At 45.1% G+C, this 20,000-nt stretch overlaps 3 protein-coding genes and 1 long non-coding RNA gene across 14 annotated transcripts in view; 2 read left to right on the forward strand and 2 right to left on the reverse strand.

The window, feature by feature from the left end:
* Positions 1 to 2,232: 2,232 nt before the first annotated feature.
* Positions 2,233 to 5,464, forward strand: r3hcc1l (R3H domain and coiled-coil containing 1-like). Of its 2 annotated transcripts, XM_027136383.2 has the most exons (7): positions 2,233 to 2,384; positions 2,883 to 3,380; positions 3,464 to 3,648; positions 3,732 to 3,802; positions 4,485 to 4,580; positions 4,878 to 5,018; positions 5,100 to 5,464. In XM_027136383.2, the coding sequence occupies exons 1-7, from the start codon at positions 2,298 to 2,300 to the stop codon at positions 5,150 to 5,152; spliced, it is 1,131 nt and encodes a 376-aa protein (XP_026992184.1). In that variant the 5' UTR covers positions 2,233 to 2,297; the 3' UTR covers positions 5,153 to 5,464. The 2 variants fall into 2 exon arrangements, with proteins under 2 accessions (XP_026992184.1, XP_026992185.1); XM_027136384.2 differs by lacking the exon at positions 5,100 to 5,464 and having other exon boundaries at positions 4,836 to 4,969.
* Positions 5,465 to 6,684: 1,220 nt separating this feature from the next.
* Positions 6,685 to 16,279, reverse strand: LOC113636422 (KH-type splicing regulatory protein). 3 transcript variants are annotated; one of them, XM_027136517.2, is made up of 18 exons: positions 15,798 to 16,279; positions 12,295 to 12,400; positions 12,150 to 12,209; positions 11,941 to 11,977; positions 11,737 to 11,795; positions 11,487 to 11,558; positions 11,311 to 11,368; positions 10,950 to 11,115; positions 10,766 to 10,864; positions 10,011 to 10,103; positions 9,755 to 9,857; positions 9,537 to 9,664; positions 8,898 to 9,197; positions 8,692 to 8,801; positions 8,490 to 8,578; positions 8,119 to 8,319; positions 7,765 to 7,940; positions 6,685 to 7,581 (listed from the first exon to the last, which is right to left on the reverse strand). In XM_027136517.2, exons 1-18 carry the CDS (start codon positions 15,915 to 15,917, stop codon positions 7,573 to 7,575), a joined length of 1,986 nt encoding a protein of 661 aa, XP_026992318.2. In that variant the 5' UTR covers positions 15,918 to 16,279; the 3' UTR covers positions 6,685 to 7,572. The 3 variants fall into 3 exon arrangements, with proteins under 3 accessions (XP_026992318.2, XP_026992316.2, XP_026992319.2); XM_027136515.2 differs by having other exon boundaries at positions 8,113 to 8,319; positions 15,798 to 16,275; XM_027136518.2 differs by lacking the exon at positions 11,487 to 11,558 and having other exon boundaries at positions 8,113 to 8,319; positions 15,798 to 16,274.
* LOC125139462 lies at positions 14,967 to 15,937 on the forward strand. Of its 2 annotated transcripts, none has more exons than XR_007138514.1 (2): positions 14,967 to 15,147; positions 15,769 to 15,937. It is a non-coding gene; the product is annotated as an uncharacterized LOC125139462 (long non-coding RNA). The 2 variants fall into 2 exon arrangements; XR_007138515.1 differs by lacking the exon at positions 14,967 to 15,147 and adding an exon at positions 15,420 to 15,548.
* Positions 16,280 to 16,724: 445 nt separating the features above from the next.
* The window catches only part of slc25a23a (solute carrier family 25 member 23a), a 9,855-nt gene continuing 6,579 nt past the window's right edge, over positions 16,725 to 20,000 (reverse strand). For 5 of the 7 annotated variants that reach the window (XM_047803548.1, XM_047803547.1, XM_047803546.1 and 2 more), the window contains 3 exons: positions 19,799 to 19,949; positions 19,233 to 19,389; positions 16,725 to 18,814 (listed from right to left, as the gene is read on the reverse strand). In XM_047803548.1, the coding sequence (XP_047659504.1) occupies positions 18,766 to 18,814; positions 19,233 to 19,389; positions 19,799 to 19,949 (357 nt within the window). In that variant the 3' untranslated portion in view covers positions 16,725 to 18,765. Of the gene's footprint in view, positions 19,390 to 19,798; positions 19,950 to 20,000 lie in introns of all 7 variants that reach the window. The other 2 variants (XM_027136497.2, XM_027136496.2) reach the window with 1 other exon arrangement.

Below are 20,000 nucleotides of genomic sequence, written 5' to 3' on the forward strand. Positions count from 1 at the left end.
CGCCTCACACCTCCAGGGTTGGGGGTTCGATTCCCGCCTCTGCCTTGTGTGTGTGGAGTTTGCATGTTCTCCCCGTGCCTCGGGGGTTTCCTCCGGTTACTCCGGTTTCCTCCCCCGGTCCAAAGACATGCATGGTTGATTGGCATCTCTGGAAAATTGTCCATAGTGTGTGTGTGTGTGTGTGAGTGAATGAGAGTGTGTGTGTGTCCTGTGATGGGATGGCACTCCGTTCAGGGTGTATCCTGCCTCGATGCCCAATGATGCCTGAAATAGGCACAGGCTCCCCGTGACCCGAGAAGTTTGGATAAGTGGTAGAAATGAATGAATGAATGAATGAATATAACCTTGAAAAGTTCCTCCAAAAGTGGAAAACACGTAACCCTTAAAGGTTAGAATTTATCTGTAGCACTCCAGCAGATGTTCCGAGGAAGGGATTAACGATCTGGGGCATCTTATTGTTTATAATATACAGATTTGCTGTAGGAAGTGTCTGGGGAGAGGGAAGTCTGGGCATCCCTGCTTAGACTGCTGCCCCCGCGACCCGGCCCCGGATAAGCGGTAGAAAATGGATGGATGGATAGATTTGCTGTAGTTTAGGTTGTGTTATTTACTATATTCCTGGTTTAGAGCTTCCTGAGAGTTCCGGGTCTTCCACACGCGAACACGCTGAAACTACACCACGTACCTCTGGAGTGACAACGGATCATGATCATCAGGAGATATAAAGACATGACAAAGACTGGTTAGTTTAGAGAAGCTCAGGATTAAAGATGTGAGTAGAACAGGATCATTCATCATACTCTCATCTCATCATAAAGCTTCCACTGCCATATCCAGAAGTCTACACGTCTCACTTTAGGCAGACGTGACCTCTTCAGCGTGCCCCGACACTGCCACTAGCCAAACCCTCGTTACTCCTCCGTACAAGCTTCCATCCCCTAGCGAGAGAACTGGCTCATGATTATGCAAATATGTCGATGGGTTTCATTACAGCCTGCACTCTGAAACATGAAGCTTGTTTCTCTGTTGTGTAGCGAGAAGTGAAACAGAAACAGCTCACGAATTAACGATTACGGCACCGTGATAAAGACACACAGGGAAAGACAGAAGTTCCTATATGATACTGTGCCACATGCTTCTCTGCACACGACAATAAAGAACTCGAACAATCTGTTGCCGCGTCTGTGTTTATTCTTCATTTTATATTAATACGAAGCTTTTTTCCTTTGAAACAAAATATACACAATTTTCCCTTTTAATCCAAAATGTCTTCAGTGTATTTACTTTCGCATCTTTGGGTTTGAACTGAATACTTAAGTGACGTGACATGACGTGACATACGGCTAAGTGAGGTGACCCATACTCCAGACAACCAATTTGCACCAGAAAGGCAACAGATTCTTTGTAAATGATCACCTGCTATTTTCTAATCTGACAAGACACTTTGGTTCTATCTCAAAGTGTTTTCGCAACATCTTCCTTCTTCATCTAACGTGTTCTGATCGATTCAGATCATTTTGACTCATCAGTGAATACACAAATTAGTGGCATGACATCATCTGCCGACTCCTACTCCAGTCCGGCGTACACGTGACACAGAAAAACATGACATCTGACACAAAAAAGGTGACGTGAACTCAGTCTGAAGGTCCGGTCACATCAACGTAGACTGAGTTCTCTGACATAAACATAGCTTATGACACCACAACTTCATTAAGTTTCTACTTGGTTGGTAGCTTCTGTCTGGTGAAACATGTTTAAAACAGTTTGTGGGTTTAGATTTGTACCACAGATCTGTTGATTTAATGAGCAGAGATGGAAAAGACCTAGCTTTGTACCCTGTTTCCTTGTTAGTCACAAACACGATTCATTAAGATCTTGATTAGACGTTTATCAGATACAGAGATCAGACATTCGGCCTTGTTCTGGACACGAAGCGCTGCGTTTAGATCGGAACCGAATAGACTTTATTACTAGAGCGTGTACGAGATACGGTCTTTGTGAACAATAGTATTTCATTCGAATACACGACTTATTATTGATTATTTACTTTCACTTTATATCCGTCTGTCATATAGTTTACGGTTTAGAGTAAAATTAGCACCTACAATTTGACCATTTTTGCCCCCAGTGGTAGTAAATAAATAATCAGAGAAAGACGGATGTAGCTTTGTGCGACTTCTTATACGGTTTCTGAGACAATGTCAGTAGTTTGTATAAGTGATAAACTATATTAAGCTCTTTTTCTACGTAGCTAGGCTAGTCATGGGAAGTAAATAAACAAAACTACAAATCCCATGAAGGCCTTTGGTGATGACGTCATCGCGCGGCGACCAAAAACATCCGGTTATGGTTTCAACATTTTGGCGTCTTTGTATTACAAGGTTTGTGCACGCAATAAGTCTCTGTGTTGCTTAAACACTAGAAGGAGCGCAGAATCACGTTTAAACTACAACTATGCAGCATTTCAGTCAGGCTTTTGTGATTTATTTCGATTTCCTGAGAGAAAATGACGAGCATCTTTAGCTAATGTTAGCGCGTGAAGCTAATCTGCTTTAGTGTAAGAGTTTATATGTGAGTTATTGTGTGTTTGTGTTTTGTTGTGTGTTTGTGTATTATTGTGTTGTTGTGTATTAGTTTGTGTATTATTGTGTGTTGTTTATTGTGTTATTGTGTGTTATTGTGTATTAGTTTGTTGTGTATTATTGTGTGTTAGTGTGTTTTGTTGTGTGTTGTGTATTGCTGTGTGTTGTGTGTATTATTGTGTGTAAAACATTTAAACTGATTTGTGTCATACAGATTGTTTTACTTCTCAATGCAGGAATGTTGTGGGTCTGATGTTTATACCACGTTTTCACCTGTAGGTTTATTTTCTTTTCCAGTGTTTCTGTATAGTGATGGAGGAAATGAGCCATTTGGAGGCAGAACCCAAACCCTCAGCTCCATCACGAGATAAGAAGCCTGACGCTGCCATTTATGTACCCAAGGGACGACAAGGTGGAAACCAGCCCCAGTCCAGAGAAAAGCCCCAATCAGGGGGTGATAAGAAACCCAAAGGCAGACCAAGGTACACTGATAAAGCCCGTAGATACAACAAGAAGGACAAGAAGGACAAGAAGGAATCGGGGGACGAGGGCGTTACAAACGGAGAGGACGGCCCGAGCTCGAAGGGAGGAAGAAAAGAGAGAGAAGAACCAGGTTTGGAAAAGGAAAGTGTAGAACAGACGAGAACAGATTCCTCTGAGGAGGTGACCGCATCACACACGACTACTGAAACCCAGCAGAGCCCGCAGGAGGAAGAGGAGCAGGAGGAAGGTGATAACTGGGATTCTCTGTTCACAGACGATGGAGAATGTCTCAACCCACACCTGCTGGAAGAGGTAGAAAACTTTACAGCGCTCCGTGTAGTTGCACTGTGTTCTGGTGGGATGTCTCGCAGCACATTTCCTGCTTCCTGTTTCAGATCTCTCAGAAGGCGGGGCTTGACAAGACGTCTGTTCAGGAGGCACGGTTCGACTACTATAACTGGACGCCGGAGGACGACGAGGTGGAGCTGCGAGAGGACGAGCTGTCGCATATCGTGGAGATCTACGAGTTTCCCTCTGAGTTTAAAACGGAGGATTTAGTACTAGCCTTCAGCTCATATCAGTACGCTGAGTACACTTTTACTGAGTCCTTCCTGCTGTCCAGGTTTCCTAAATAAGCCACATACTTGTGTGTGTTTGTTTCAGGCAGAAAGGTTTTGATATACAGTGGATCGATGACAGACACGCCCTCGGCCTCTTCTCTAGTCCCATAGCAGGTCAGTTTTAAAAACATTTCCACACTCAATCAACTTGTCCAGAACATAAACACTGTATAACACACAGAGTTTAAAACACATACACTCACCCACTCTCAAACCCATCACATACACTCAAACATACACTCTGACAAACTCGCATACACTCAAACCCCTCAACCACACACGCACTCAAACACACTCAAACCCCTCACATACTCTCACAAACTCACATACACTCAAACCTCTTACATACACTCACACACACAACTGAAATCCAACACACACAGCCTAAAATCTCGATTAATTAACATCTGTTGATGTAAATAGTATAAAATAAGTGTGTGATTTCAGTTGCACCTCATTAACATGATGAATCGATACCCAGTGAAGTCAGTAAAGTTGGAATAAAGCGACTTTTCGGTGCTGTGCGGCGTCTCTGTTAGTTCAGCTTTAAATCTCCTGCATGCTGTGCGCTCATCTGACCAGCAGGTGTCACTGTGTGACGGTGAAGTGTTTTACAGCAGTGATGTTTGCTCGGTTTGGTTCAATGTGCTGCACGACGACATGGAGAGGATGTAGAATGATGGATCATTATTGTGACACACAAAGCTCTAATAATCCCAGACCCATGTCATAAGTATATCACAGTCGTATATATAATGAGTGTTTGTGGATGATTATTTGCTCTGTGTTTGTGTAGCACGAGATGCTTTGAGGACCAAACACCCCATGCTGAAGGTTCGTCCTCTCTCCAAATCCTCCTCGGCCACGAAAGCCAAAGCACGCGCATCCTCAGGTACTGCCTCTATCGCTCCTGTGCATGAATATTCACCTCCTCCACATTTTGAATGGTGTATGTACTGTATATGGAGATTATTTAGGTTACGGTTAACCACACAGCACTCAGCTGAAACGGAGACCAGCCGCGTCACCCTGAGGGGAAACTTAGATGCGACTGGAAAAAAATTAACAGTTTCTCTCACACTGACATTTTGTGTGAAATTTTGCAAAAATATACTGATTGAGTATTGAGTGAGATTCTTTTGTGTAGATCCTTGAGGGGTGAATACTTACACACAGCCTCGTGTTGTAGATTATCTCCTCCCAGCTAAAGAGCGTCCGCAGACGAGCGCGGCTCTCGCCCGACGCCTGGTCACCAGCGCTCTCGGGGTGAAGAGCAAGCAGAGCCGGGAGGATCGCGAGGCCGAGAAGAACCAGCTACGGCAAGCCAGAGGTAACACACACACACCTTTTTTAATGTGTTCACACACACACACAGTACTGTGAACTTTTTATACCTTCTGCTTCACTTTAGAGCAAAAACGACTGGCAGCCAAGCAGCGAGATGACGCATGGGAAGGGAAGTGAAGATCAAGCAGCTTCTCACACACACACACAATGACCATGTTCACTTATTTCTGATCCTTTTGTAGATACCGTGTGTGTGTAAGTGTGTGTTTTTCCCAGTTTGTAAATAAATCATTTTTATAACTTGCGCTTTAAACTCAAAGCTTCTTTGTTCTGGTGTGTGTGTGTGTGTGTTGTGAACCTGTCTTCAGACCATGTTCAGGTTCTGTAATAGTTTTTATTTAACGCTTTAAGTGACTGTTTCACTGCTGTAAAGACTTAACTGTGATTTGAACAAACATTTTAAACAGAAATAAAACGTGGCTGTGTTTAGCGTCTTGTTCGGGATGTGTTTACTTTATGGTTCACTTTCATACATCACGAGTTCAACACACGTGCTGAGAAAATACCGACCTTTTAAAAACAAAAGAAGCTCTGGAAAGAAGGATTTTGGGTCACAGTTACACATCCTACAACATTTAAAACACACACACACTTTACATACAAAAAACTGACCACAAAGTGCAAATTTACAGTTTTCATTAATTTCCTACCGCTTATCCGAACTTCTCGGGTCACGGGGAGCCTGTGCCTATCTCTGGTGTCATCGGGCATCGAGGCAGGATACACCCTGGACGGAGTGCCAACCCATCGCAGGGCACACACACACACACATACACACACACTACGGACAATTTTCCAGAGATGCCAATCAACCTACCATGCATGTCTTTGGACCGGGGGAAGAAACCGGAGTACCCGGAGGAAACCCCCGAGGCACGGGGAGAACATGCAAACTCCACACACACAAGGCGGAGGCGGGAATCGAACCCCCAACCTTGGAGTTGTGAGGCGCACGTGTTTCATATTTCAATAAATGACAAAAATCCTCCGAACCATCAAGGTTACGATGTAGCTGCTACAAATCACGGTCGCACGATGTAACCTCTAAATAAAAAGGAAACTATTTGTAAGTAGATTTATTTCCGAGGTTTAACACGGACTTTGCTTCCCTTCTACACCTGTAACTCACTGAAGTCATCCACTCACTCGTGCTGTGCTTTCATACACAATGACGATGACGACTATACAAACGATTCTCTGCTATGTGAGAGTGAAGATTGTGTTTATTAATCTACTGTAATCACTTTTAACCACAGACGAATAAGTACAGACACGGAAATGGTTAAGTCTCAATAAAGCAAGAGCTAAGTCTTATTAGCCTTTGGTTCATGTCTAGTTGATTAAGAGAAATTTAACAAGTGTCCACACACACACACACACACACACACACACACACACACGATCAACAATAACCAAAAAGACAAATCACTGTGGATGAATAAACTTGTAAATAGATAGTTTAAAAACAGACAGACATGCACACACACACGCACACACACGCACAGAGAGACTCACGCACGCGCACAGACACGCGCACGCACAGGCTGTTTGCTGATAAACTGGATTTGTATTTTTTTATGCGAGCCATCAGTTTCTACTCAGCAGCGCCGCGTCTCCTCCTGCTGGACAAAAACGGCACTGCACGTCGCTCATGACTTTCGGATTTTATTGAAACGTTTTACAGAAAAAAAATCGGTTACAGTCTCGAGTGAAACGCTGGATCACATTTATGAGTCGATTCCACGTTATAAACAAATGTTCTGTACACCCTGCTGACTCAGTAGCAAAGTGAACGAAGACAAAAACGGTCTGCGTTTAAGTTTTTCCTCTTTTTTTATTGTGAAGGTTTTAAAAACAAGCAGTAAAAAAAAAAAAAAAAAAAGTATATATAACCTATATAATAATAATAATAATCAGAGCTTCATGAACCTGGTAGGAAGACAGGGGGAGGGGAGGGGTAGATGTGTGTCGGACATGAACACACACGAGATTAAAAAAAGAAGAAAAAAAACACTTAAAAAGAGCTCTGAATGAAAGAAAGAAAAAAAAAATACTGGGAATGTTCCAACTTTAACCAATTTCCATTTTTAAAACAAAGTTAAAAAATCTAAAAACAAAGCAAAATTTTTGTACAGTTTCAGATGCAGTAATAACATCTTAATGGAGAGAGAAAAGAAGAATAGTGAAGTGCGAGTCCATTTAGGGAGGCGACAAATGATTCAGAAGCGTTCCCTTTCGTTTCCCTGGTGACGGATGTTCAAGCACATTTAGAGGAGGAAGAGGATAAGCGATGAAGAAGAGGGGGAAGGAAAAAAAAAAAGAAAAGAAAAAAAAAGCAGCTACTTGCTTGGTTTTAGTCCATTTCTGTAAGAAGAGAAATGACACAAAAACAGAGTGAGAGAGAGAAACTAATCATTTCGTTCGCGTCCGGTCGCAGGAGGACAAGCGACGATCGGCGAGCGACAACGAGGACGAAGAGAGGAGGGGAAAGTAAAAAGGGGCAGACGTCACTGGGGAGGAAGTGGGCGTGGCCAGGTTTACTGCGCCTGAAAGACAAAGATGATTGACATGTAAACCTAATAACGCTGCTGTAATGAGAGTCTAAGAGTCACAGCTACACTGTTACGGTTTGTTTATTACCAAATTACCGACTTACCAAAGCCACACATTTCTCTGCACTGAGGTGTGTGTGTGTGTGTGTGTGTGTGTGTGTGTGTGTGTGTGTGTACCTGTTGGCCCTGCTGTGTAGCGGCAGGCTGCCCGGGGTTCTGTGGGTTCTGGCCGTAATACGCTGCTTGTTGTCTGTAGTACTCGGCCCAAGCGGCACTGTAGTCGGTCTGTCCTGCTGCTCCCGTCGCTGCTGGAGCTCCACCTGCTGCTGGAGCAGCTCCACCTCCTGCTTGAGCTACACAAACACACCCCAACACTCTCCGCTTACATCTATTCATACGTTTTATCAAATCATTTAAAAATAAAAACCTGCAGCACGGTTATGCTAAACATCTCAGCGTTGTTACTATGACGAACGTTTTAGGTATTTTTCTATGCTATAGGAGTAATAAAGTATTTTTCCTTACTCTCACCCATTTTCTTGTAGTACTCCTCCCAGGCCTTGGTGTAGTCGGGCTGCCCCGTGTTCTGAGCTGCTTGGTTCTGGTCGGCGGGGGCGGGGGCAGCGGGCTGTGCGCTGGGTGTCTGTCCGGGCATCGCACCACCGCCAGGCTGCGGGTAATACTGCGCATAATACGCCGCCCAGGCAGCGCTGTGATCCGCTGCAGCTTTACCTAAAACACACACACACACACACACGTACAGAACAGACCGGTTGTTATAACAGTTCAGTGACGATGTCACACACACACACACACTCTAACAGAACAAACCCCACAGCAGTAATAGGAGCCAAATTCGGTACAAAACTTCAGATAGAAGCGAGAGATGAAGTGAAGCTTACTGGGGTCATGAGGTGCAGGCGGCTGCCACTGCTGGTAGGCATTTCCCCAACCCTGAGGGGGGTACTGATGGGCACCTGGAGGACCTCCACTACACACACACACACACACACACACACACACACACACACACATTAGTCAACTCGGTCTGACTTGATATACAAACACAGGCACAGATGATGTGAGTAAAGCAGGTCTACTAACTGTGGTGGGGCTCCTGGAGGTCCAGGCTGATATGGATTTGGGTTGTAAGGACCCATGGGGCCGGCTGGACCAGGACCACCGGGACCGGGACCTACAGGACACAGAGGACCCTGACACAGAGATGGACAGAAACAAGAAGAGAGTTTATCACTAGAGTTTTAAAACTCAAAGACACAAGACCAGGTCCTGCTGGCTACAACTTCTACCTCGATCTTGTCTTCAATAAGCTGCTTGGCGTGATCGATCTGCTGCGGGTTCCCCCGGATGGTGAACAGTTTGAAGTTGGGGTCTCCGTTGGGTGGTGGCTGGCGCGAGATCTCCACAAACGCGCCCGTCTGCTGATTGATCGACTTCACGTTCTCGCCTCCTCGACCAATCACCAGGCCACATTTGTGGGCGGGGATAGAGAAGGTCATCTCACCGCCTGGGGGACCCCAGTTACCTGGGCCACGCCCCCTACCACGCCCACCTGGAGGCATACCTGTCCCAGGAGGACCAGGAGGTCCCTGAGAGAGAGAGAGAGAGAGAGACACGGAGACACAGAGAGAGACACACAGAGAGAGAGAGACACAGAATTTAGGAGTACATCCAGGTTCTCAACATCAGACAGATCAGTGGCATCTTTTTAGAGGTTTTGTAAATAATCCGATTTTACAAACATGATAAAGTTTATTATAAATGGACCCAAAGACTCGACACCATCATTAGAGCTAATATAAAGGCCTTGTACATTCAGTATTAGTCTGAAGTTGTTAAAGCTGTTATTTGTATTTAACGTTACATAAATAAAGACTTCTAAAAGGTCTGAAGCACTAAAACAAACAGAAGCATCTCCGTCTCCTCACCCCTCCTCCTCCTCCCTCCTCACGGACACGGATGCTCTGTAGGAGCTCGTTGATGATGCCGGCTGCGTGCTCACAGCGGTCAGGAGGCCCCATGATGTGTGCGACCTTATCGGGTCCACTCCCGTCATCTACACACACACACACACACACACATACACATCATATACAGTGCTATGATGAAGCCCTAGGAGAAAAGGAAGAGAGGAGAGAAGCTTCACCTGGTTTGAACTGTATCCTGACTCCTGCATCGTTCTGTATCTTTTTGATCATCTCGCCGTTTCGGCCGATCACCACGCCCACCGAGTGACGCGGCACAGGCACCTGACCAATCACACGGCGCGGTTATTATTAGTGGTGATGAAGCAAAGACGCACATTCTCACGGAACACATGACAGGGAGGATTTTACTCGTCTCTCCCCCCAGTGTTTCTTTTCCCAAACACGTAACACACACACACACACACACACACACACCTCTATTCCTCCACTCATGCGGGAGCCATATTCAGCCCTGTCTCCAAACTGATCCCTCTCACGTAGGATATCCTGCACCATCTCCCTCGCTTGCTGGGAGAGGAAGAGAAAGGTGTGAGAGAGAGTGTGTGAGTAAGTGACAGAAATGGGGGGGCGGGGTGTCTGTTTTACACACAGACACAGACACAGACACAGACACAGACACAGACACACACACAGACACACACACACACACACACAGAGAGACAGACACCCACAGACACACAGAGACACACACACCCACAGACACACAGAGACACACACACCCACAGACACACAGAGACACACACACCCACAGAGACACACACCCACAGACACAGAGACACACACACACACCCACAGACACAGAGACACACACACACACCCACAGACACAGAGACACACACACACACCCACAGACACAGAGACACACACACACACCCACAGACACAGAGACACACACACACACCCACAGACACAGAGACACACACACACACCCACAGACACAGAGACACACACACACACCCACAGACACAGAGACACACACACACACCCACAGACACAGAGACACACACACACACCCACAGACACAGAGACACACACACACACCCACAGACACAGAGACACACACACACACCCACAGACACACACACACACACACACACCCACAGACACACACACAGACACACACACAGACACACACACAGACACACACACAGACACACACACAGACACACCTGCACTTTGTAGGGGTCTCCAATGATGCGAAGGGGTTTGTCAATGTTTGGTCCCTGAGATGGATCCTGTATCAAAATCATCTTCACTCCAGCTCGCTCCTACACACACACACACACACAAATATAATCAACGACACAGATTATCAGCAATGTACACAGGTGTAAACACACCAACTCGTCCCACCTGGAGCTGCTTGATGGTCTCTCCTCCTTTGCCAATGACAAGGCCAGCTTTTCCTGCCGGGATGATCATCTCCTGCATGTGGCTGCTACCGTTGGCCTCATGGAAGGAGGTGGGTGGTGTGCCCCTCCCCCGCGACACAATGTCATCTAACAGCATCTTGGCCTTCCTGATTGGAGAGGGAGGGAGAGAGAGGGAGAGAGAGAGAGGGAGAGAGAGAGAGGGAGAAATGGGGAGAAGCTGAAGCAACACAACTGACATGTCTCTTGCTAGACCATTCAGCTGAACTAGAGGTCTGAGAAGCTAAGCTGTGTGTGTGCGCGTGTGTGTGTGTGTGTATGTATATATAGAGCTTTACACTTACTGTATGGCGTCATGAGGCCCAGTGAGAGAGACACTCCGGTCGGGTAAACCACCGCTGTCTGAACAAAACACACTCACGAACGTTAGACTTGTCCACACATCTACACACATCTACACACACACACACGACAAAGTGTACATCGTGAACGATAATTAACCCGGCACTGCTGGACTCACCAGGTGCGATCTGAACCTTACACCCCGACTCCTGCTGGATCTTATTGATCTGCTCTCCTCCTCGACCAATGACTGAGCAGAGAGACAGAGCAGAGCTAATCACATCACATCACTGATCACAAGCATGCAAGCGCGTGTGCGTGCCTGTCTGTCTCTGTCTGTCTCTCTCTGGGTGGGGGTGTGTGTGTGTGTGTGTGTGTGTGTGTGTGTGTGTGTGTGCCTGTGTGTGCGCGTGCATGTGTACACTCACTGAGGCCCACCATGCCGTCAGGAACCCTGTACTCCTCCGTTAGAGCAGAAGGCCGTCCGCTGGAAGAGGAGGAGGAGAAAAATGAAAAATGAGAACTACATTCAGTACAAAGCGCTTCGGTCACAAAGTGTGCGTGTATGTGTGTGTGTGTGTGTGTGTGTGTGTGGGGGTGAAAAGGTGCTAGGAGCAATTCGGTGGTCTTACCTCTGCTGAGAGAGAGCAGCCAGCTGAGCACTGATAGCTGTGGATTCACACAAACACCTTTAAGTCTACATACACATCTCTCTCTCACACACACACACACACACACACACACACACACACACACACACACTCAGGGCCACACAACACAATTTAGTTTAATGTGTAAATGGTCCTTTAATGTTTTTGTGAACTTGTACATAAACACTCACACAGTGCTGTAGCGTTGTCCCGATCACACTGAGGAGCCATCCTCTTACTGTCCGGCTGATCTGAGGACAAAACACACCGTCAAACACCGTAGAGTAAAGTCGGAGCTCTAAGAGTGTGTGTGCGTGCGAGTGTGTGTGTTTGTACCTCCATCCTCCAGCGATCGTTTCTGTGCTGAGAAAGGATACCCCTCTGTACCACCATTATTGCTCACAGGGCCACTTGCAACGTCTCCACCAATCTTAGCTGCAATCTAGAACACACACACACACACACACACACACACGTTTTCACACTGATAAAAAGCAGAAAGAAGACGAACACAGGACCGAGACTGCGCTCGATTCATCGTCGCTAACAGAATTAACGTTTTCGTCCTTTACTGATCGACACCTCGTGTCACGTTTAATTTACACGTCTGAAGCCTGAGCCGTGACAGGACGCTTTTACTGACACGTTTACCACCACAGGCAGATTTCACGGCACACACAATACACAGACACCAAAAGTTTCATACGACTAAAATCCTAAAAGATGTATTTATTAGTGACTTATCACAATATTAAGGTTCGTTTCTTCAGGTATTTAATAATTAAACAAACGATCGAAGCCACCTCACGTGTTGAGGTTTATTAAAAAGTCGTAGTGAACAACCGCATAGAAAGTAACGCCTCAACACCAGGTTTTAAAGACACCACAGTGTCCGTGTTCACCACAGTGTCCGTGTTCACCACAGTGTCCGTGTTCACCACAGTGTCCGTGTTCACCACAGTGTCCGTGTTCACCACAGTGTCCGTGTTCACCACAGTGTCCGTGTTCACCACAGTGTCCGTGTTCACCACAGTGTCCGTGTTCACCACAGTGTTCAGTCAGTACTTTACAGGACTTCATGCGGTCCACGAGACGCCTGATAAGAGTTCTGTTGATAAACGTCTGAAACGTCCAGGGATCCTAAAGATCTGCTTAATGACGGTTCAGTGCTACAGACGCCGTACGGAAACATCAGAGCTACTGCGGGAAAATGAGGAGTAAACAATTAACACGGCTTATAACCAGAAGGTCCGTTCCTGTCCGCGTGGACATTTACTCTGAGTACAACACTCACGGGAGATCAAAGATGACAACAGAGTAGTCTATTAAACTGTTTCAACCACTTCGAATAAATAGTTTGCTGATGTTTAAAGTCTAGCGGTTTCATCAGAAGATCCTGAATGAAACAGCCTGGACTTGGACACGGTGTCTGTGTGCTAATTAGCTAACCACGCACCTGACACTGTAATTAATTTCTTATCCATGAAGCACGAGATGATGGTCACTCCACTCTACCCTTAAAGCCATCACTTTGTTTACATTCCTCGCATTGCCACAACTGTGTACGTTGCTACCCACAAATTCGGTGCAATTCATACAGCGCACCTCCACCAATCAGATGCCAGCAAACCATCGTTTTCCTTTAAAATGTGTGACAACAAAACCAAACTGAACGTCACACCAGGTTGTAAAGAAAAACCCCTGAGACACTCTGACTCTGGAATGTACTACAGCGCTCTGACGTGTACCACAGCACGTACTACAGCGCGTACCACAGCGCATACTATAGCATGTACTACAGCGCGTACCACAGCGCTCTGATGCGTACTACAGCAGGTACTACAGTGCTCTGATGCGTACTACAGCAGGTACTACAGCGCTCTGACGTGTACCACAGCACGTACTACAGAGCGTACCACAGCGCATACTATAGCATGTACTACAGCATGTACCACAGCGCTCTGACGTGTACCACAGCGTGCACTACAGCGTGTACCACAGCGCTCTGATGCGTACTACAGGGCGTACTACAGCGTGTACCACAGCATGTACTACAGCATGCACTACAGCGTGTACCACAGCATGTACTACAGCATGCACTACAGCGTGTACCACAGCATGTACTACAGCATGCACTACAGCGTGTACCACAGCGCTCTGATGCGTACTACAGGGCGTACTACAGCGTGTACCACAGCATGTACTACAGCATGCACTACAGCGTGTACCACAGCATGTACTACAGCATGCACTACAGCGTGTACCACAGCGCTCTGATGCGTACTACAGGGCGTACTACAGCGTGTACCACAGCATGTACTACAGCATGCACTACAGCGTGTACCACAGCATGTACTACAGTGTGTACCACAGCGCTCTGACGTGTACCACAGCATGTACTACAGCATGCACTACAGCATGCACTACAGCGTGTACCACAGCGCTCTGACGTGTACCACAGCATGTACTACAGCATGCACTACAGCGTGTACCACAGCGCTCTGATGCGTACTACAGGGCGTACTGCAGCGTGTACCACAGCATGTACCACAACGCTCTGACGTGTACCACAGCATGCACTACAGCGTGTACCACAGTGCTCTGATGCGTACTACAGGGTGTACTACAGCACACAATACAGCTCCATGGCGTATACTACAGCGTTCTGACGCGTACTACAGCGTGTACTACAGCACCCTGACGTGTACTACAGCGCCCTGACGTGTACTGCAGCTCCACGGTGTGTACTACAGCGCCCTGATGTGTACTGCAGCTCCACGGCGTGTACTGCAGTGTGTACTACAGCTCTCTAATTTGTACGTGTTTGACGTGTAAAAGGTTTAAATGTAACACACACTAATGTTGGCTAGAAAACTGGTCAGAAAGTGGGCGTGGCCTCTTGAGGGACTATTTCACTCGGCGGAGGGAAAAAAAAACCCTGACTATCGATGTGTATCGGGTCAGAAATGTCACTTATTCATATAATATTAATTTCCTGCTGCCTGAAAGCAACGTCAATAAAAGGGTGTTATTTTTAAACCATGTGACTTTAACGTAAATGTGAAGTAGTGATTTGGGTTTACTTCTGAACAATAGGTTTAATGTCACTGGGTTTTAACACTTAGTTTTACACCTCAGATGTGTTTATAGTGAGACCGAGGAGCGACACACTGGGACTAAAACTAACAGGTAAATAAACTACACTTTAAACTGCATCACGGCACAGTTTAACTTCAGTAAAGGGAGAGTTTGTTAGTGGAACTGATTAAATGTTAGATTTAATAGATAATCCTGTCACACTGGAGTTAGTTAGTTAGTTAGTTATATATATATATATATTCTGCCTCGATGTAACACTTTCGCAAATGAACACCACAGTGTAGTTCAGTCAGTTTATGAGTTTAGCTCAGGAGGCTAATCAAGGCAGCGCGTTCGAGCGTATGCTAAGCTAAGCTAGCTTAGCATAGCTACGTTAGCTTAGCATCGCTCGCGGACAATGGGGGGAAACTTTATAATAAGCGCTGGCGCTTCTTTAGTGATCGGCGCGTTTCAGGCTGAGAGAAAAGTGCGTCTGAGGAGACGGTCGACAGGTAACACACACACACACACACACACGCCGGTCTCACTGAGGAGAAGGAGGCCAGGCCTGTGGACCGCACGCGAGGCAAAACAATACCTTCCTGCACGCGATCACACAACTACAGAGGATCCGTTTAAATACACGTTCATTAAAAATAACGCACTCGGTCTAAACGTGATCCGGCGGCAGCGTTCCAGCTATTAGCTAACGCCTTTCTGTGTATTTTCCAGGCCGCTCGCGCGCACGCTCTCTCTCTCACCTGCCGCGCGCGCTGCACCGCGTCCGCGAACGCGTCCTTCTTCACCCCGCCGGGTCCCAGTGCTGCTGCTGCTGCTGCTGCTGCTCCGGGAGGCGGCGGCACCGCGCTGTACTCCGACATCACTGTCCCGTCGTTTCTGTGTAAATCCGTACAGATAGAGGGTGAGAGAACGCTGGGCCCGGGGAAGACGCGCGGAGCTGCAAGGCGAGAAAAGCCGAGTTAACGGGAGAGGAAGAAGAAGGCAGCGCGGTCGCGCCGCGGCACCCAATCGAGCGTTTCTATTGGCTCACACTTCCGCGTTTGCATCGAAACTAGCCAATCAGAGCCCACCGAGGAGGCGGGTGCAAGCACGTCTTCGAACTCGATTGGCCACTGGACGCGTTGCCGCGGTGCGCGTTCTGAATTCTGAAGGGCTCCAGTGAACAGAGAAGTGCACTAGAGAAGGTGGCGTTGGTCTGAAGGACGTAGTGCGCATGTGTAGGGAGCAGGAAGGTATTTGGGACGGTTATAGAGCGCGAGGACTGAACGCCTTGGGAGAGAATTTAACGACTGGTTAAGATTTATTTATATTAACTTTATTATTTATTTAATTTATTTATAATTTATTTATATTTTATTTTTATAGTAATTAATGTATTTATTTATTTTTATTTTATTTATTATTATTTATTTTTATTTATTTTGTTTTAATTTTATATTTTAAGGGGGAGCAAAGTTAGAAATAGTCCAATTTTTACACTCCAAATAAATAAATAAATAAATAAATAAATATGATTTGTTTATTTTAATTTTTTTTCTTAAAAATTTTCTTTGTTAATTTTTTGGTTGTTTTGATGCAAACAAACGAATAAATGTAAACTGGGAGCATTTCGACCTTCACCTTTTAGGATTCACACTGAGAAAATAAATACTGAGAAACCGCAGACATCATATCATATAATATAACTTTAATAAATGACAAAGTCTTAAACACGTGTCCGACTACAAAACATCCTGGAAATATTACTTCCATTCCAAACTTTATATAAACTACAAAGTGTCACCATGATTCAGCCAAAACGTTCAGCCAGAGCAAACAAAACCATCACGTCGCTGCAGCTTGTTTCATCAGTAAAATTGTGCTGTTTCATCAAAGGATTTGCAGGACCAAGCAGGACCAAGGTTCCACAAAGAACTTTTAAAGGTTCCTCCAGAATCCAAAAGTCAAACCCAAGCCCAGTGCAGAAGCCTTCGTGCGTCTCTATCATACAGGGTTTCCAGCAGAACTCTTCGTTATTTAAAGAACACTTGAAGAAGCCTGTTTTCATTTGGTTTCCCTTTCAGCAATGGTACCGATAGAACCTCTTTAGGAAGCCAGTATCATTAAAAACAAAGAAAAAAAAAGAAAAAGAAAAAAGAACCAAACAGCTGAGAACTCTCCCATTATGAGGTTTAAACGTTTATAGGAAGCTAAGAAACTTTTTTGTTTGTTTCTAAAAGTTGAGCCGCTCTGTTTGATGACGCTATTATACGATCAGCCATGATGTCTGAGAAGAATTTTTCATTTTTTTGTAGGTTTCCTTAAAAACTATTAATAATTTTACATGGGGCTGCTGTAAACATTCCGTTTAGTTGTTTCACAGAAACTTTGCTCGTCTCTGAAAGCGTCACTGATCTCTTTTACGCTTATCGGTGTGATGTTCATGTCTTCTGAGACAGAGCTCATGATCGCAGCTGTAATCAGACCTGCACCGGGTCCCAAATCACACACACTTGTAGCAGTGATGGCTAACAAAATGACAGCATTCAGGAGCGTGATACTTATAAACAGTCCAAAACTCATCATCTCGACAGTTTGATCTAACAGCTTTGGTTTAGGTCTCAAGAGCTAAAAACAACTTGATCCATCAAAACATCTGGACTTTTAACTGCTTGGTTATGAGTTTAAATCCCAACAATCGGGTTTAATTTGACTGAAAGTGTCGTTTAAGACTTAATTTGCTGTTAAGACAAACCAAATCTACAATATAAGACACAAATGTCCCACTTTAACACCTGCCAATTAGGGTTTGTGACAAATACGTCCATGTAACACTTGGATATATTAAAATAAAACTGCTAAAACTGATAAGGACCCACAGAGTCACCGTGATCCTCTAAAATAAAACAGAGACATTAATTTATTGTAATCTAGCATACAATAATCAAATATAGGAAGCAGAACTCATACAACAGAAATCACACACTTTTAACCTTTGGTTAAATTAAACTAATTCCATATTATTAATTTGATTATCCATTAGCCTTGACCCGATGCAGTTCCACCAGATCACCGCTAGATGACTCTCTATCGTCATAGCAGGATTTGCACACAGCCCGTAATGCAGCAATAAACACTCCTCCTAGTGGTGATTTCGTGGAACTGCAATGAATCCATGGACATAAAGAAAAATGTGTGTAGGTTTTATTTTTTATAAAGTATAATACAATCAAATCCAAGCAAACTGTGTCTGCTGGCTTTTAACTGTCCGAGCAGTAAGTATGGCGGTGAAGTAAACAAACAACAACAACACACTTTTCCATTGTTTCATTCTCACTCCTTCACTCCACAGTTAAGAAAATAGATCCGGTTTCTTATATGTTATAAAATATAACACATGCTCATTTATATGCAACTTGTATTAATAATGAAGCACATGCTCATTTATACCGTATTTTCCAGACTGTAAACCTATAATCTGTCGGTTAATCCATTGTCAGCGTTCTAAACCTTCTGAAGATGTTCACCTTCCTGTAGGTATTCAAAAATTCCCTTTATGCTTGCAAAAAAAAAAAGCAAGATAGTGTGTATGAATCATCATGAAACAGATGCTTCAGGTTTTATAGTCTGGGGTACACGGTATGTATATCTTGTGCGTGCACACACCCACACACACACACACACTCACTCATTAACACACACACTCTAAGCATTAACACACGTTAGGGTTCATTTCACCTCCTGAAGAGGACAGCCTGTGAGTCTGAATGTGAGGACCCTGTTGATCAACAGCACAAATAAACAGCAAGAAAATGGAGAATAACATCGTCACAAAGTTGTACAGGTTAAAGTTTTGCTAACAGTTTGTAAACAGTTGATGTCAGCTGTTACATGGTTGTTTTTTGTTGGTGTTGCATATTTTTAAATGTAATATAAACTTATTTTATTCCTTTATTTTAAACGACTGGACTGTAGCCCTGTTGATTTTCAGTCTTAATGTAAAACTTGAGTTCCAACCTTTGCCTTTGGGAACAAATCCACTCTTTGGTCAATTCAGCTCTCCATCATGGAGTGCATTAACTAGCTTTTCTCTAGCTTTCTCATTCCTTATTCAGTCTGTTCTCCATGACTTCAAGACATTTCATCAGAAGTCTCTCTCTGTCTCCCTCTCTCACTTTCCCACTCCCAGTACTTTCCTCATGTGTTCGTACACCACGTAGGAGATGCTGACGGCTGGAATGACCTTGAGGAAGTTGGGTGCGATGCCGCGGTACAGACCCACCACACCCTCCTGAGCCATGATGCTACGGAACAGAGAGAGCATGGAGAGCTGAGGGCCACCTTTCACCGTTGCTGAGAGAAAGAGAGAGAGAACATATTCATGCATATGAACGTTTCAACATCCATCCATCAATCCAAGCATCCATTTATTCATACAGTTATCCAGCAGATCGTTTGTCCGTCTATCCGAGTGAAACAGCTATCGAGCCAACCATCTATCGATCCATAAAGCCAAACCTCCATCCATTCATTTATCCAGCAAAGCATCTACCCATCTTTCTACCCATCCCTCCATCAGTAAACCCGATTATTTAATACGTTCACTACTAGAATCCTTCACACATCCCTTCTAAACATCTAGCCTCACTTACTGAACACTCCGTCTAATCCTTCCTCGTCCAGCACGTTCATCTACAGTCAAGAATTTGTTACACTTTAAACTAAACACAAAGATTCATTGCGCTCACGTTGACTCACTCACCTTGTGCCTGCATGCGGGTTCGGACCAGCGCGAGCGGATACGATGCCAGCTGACCACATGTGCTGGAAACTGTGCCACATCCAACCAGAACGTGCACACCGGGATCAACCGAGCTGGAGCTCTGTCTCTGTAACCATATGTTTTTCAGGGTCTGAGAGAGAGAGAGAGAGAGAGAGAGAGAGAGACAAAGAGATGGATGGAT

This window comes from Tachysurus fulvidraco, chromosome 18 (assembly GCF_022655615.1).
Source record: "Tachysurus fulvidraco isolate hzauxx_2018 chromosome 18, HZAU_PFXX_2.0, whole genome shotgun sequence".
NCBI classification, from domain to species: Eukaryota; Metazoa; Chordata; class Actinopteri; order Siluriformes; family Bagridae; genus Tachysurus; species Tachysurus fulvidraco.

Bases quoted from the DNA above. Each gene is read 5' to 3' on its own strand.
- LOC113636422 (XM_027136515.2), bottom strand. From the start codon at position 15,917: ATGTCGGAGTACAGCGCGGTGCCGCCGCCTCCCGGAGCAGCAGCAGCA. The intron at 12,210-12,294 runs GTACAAACACAC...TTTTGTCCTCAG, and splicing joins ACGATCGCTGGAGGATGGAG to ATCAGCCGGACAGTAAGAGG. The intron at 11,796-11,940 runs GTAAGACCACCG...CTCCTCTTCCAG, and splicing joins GCTGCTCTCTCTCAGCAGAG to CGGACGGCCTTCTGCTCTAA.
- r3hcc1l (XM_027136383.2), top strand. From the start codon at position 2,298: ATGAAGGCCTTTGGTGATGACGTCATCGCGCGGCGACCAAAAACATCC. The intron at 2,385-2,882 runs GTTTGTGCACGC...TTTCTTTTCCAG, and splicing joins TGGCGTCTTTGTATTACAAG to TGTTTCTGTATAGTGATGGA. The intron at 3,381-3,463 runs GTAGAAAACTTT...TTCCTGTTTCAG, and splicing joins ACCCACACCTGCTGGAAGAG to ATCTCTCAGAAGGCGGGGCT.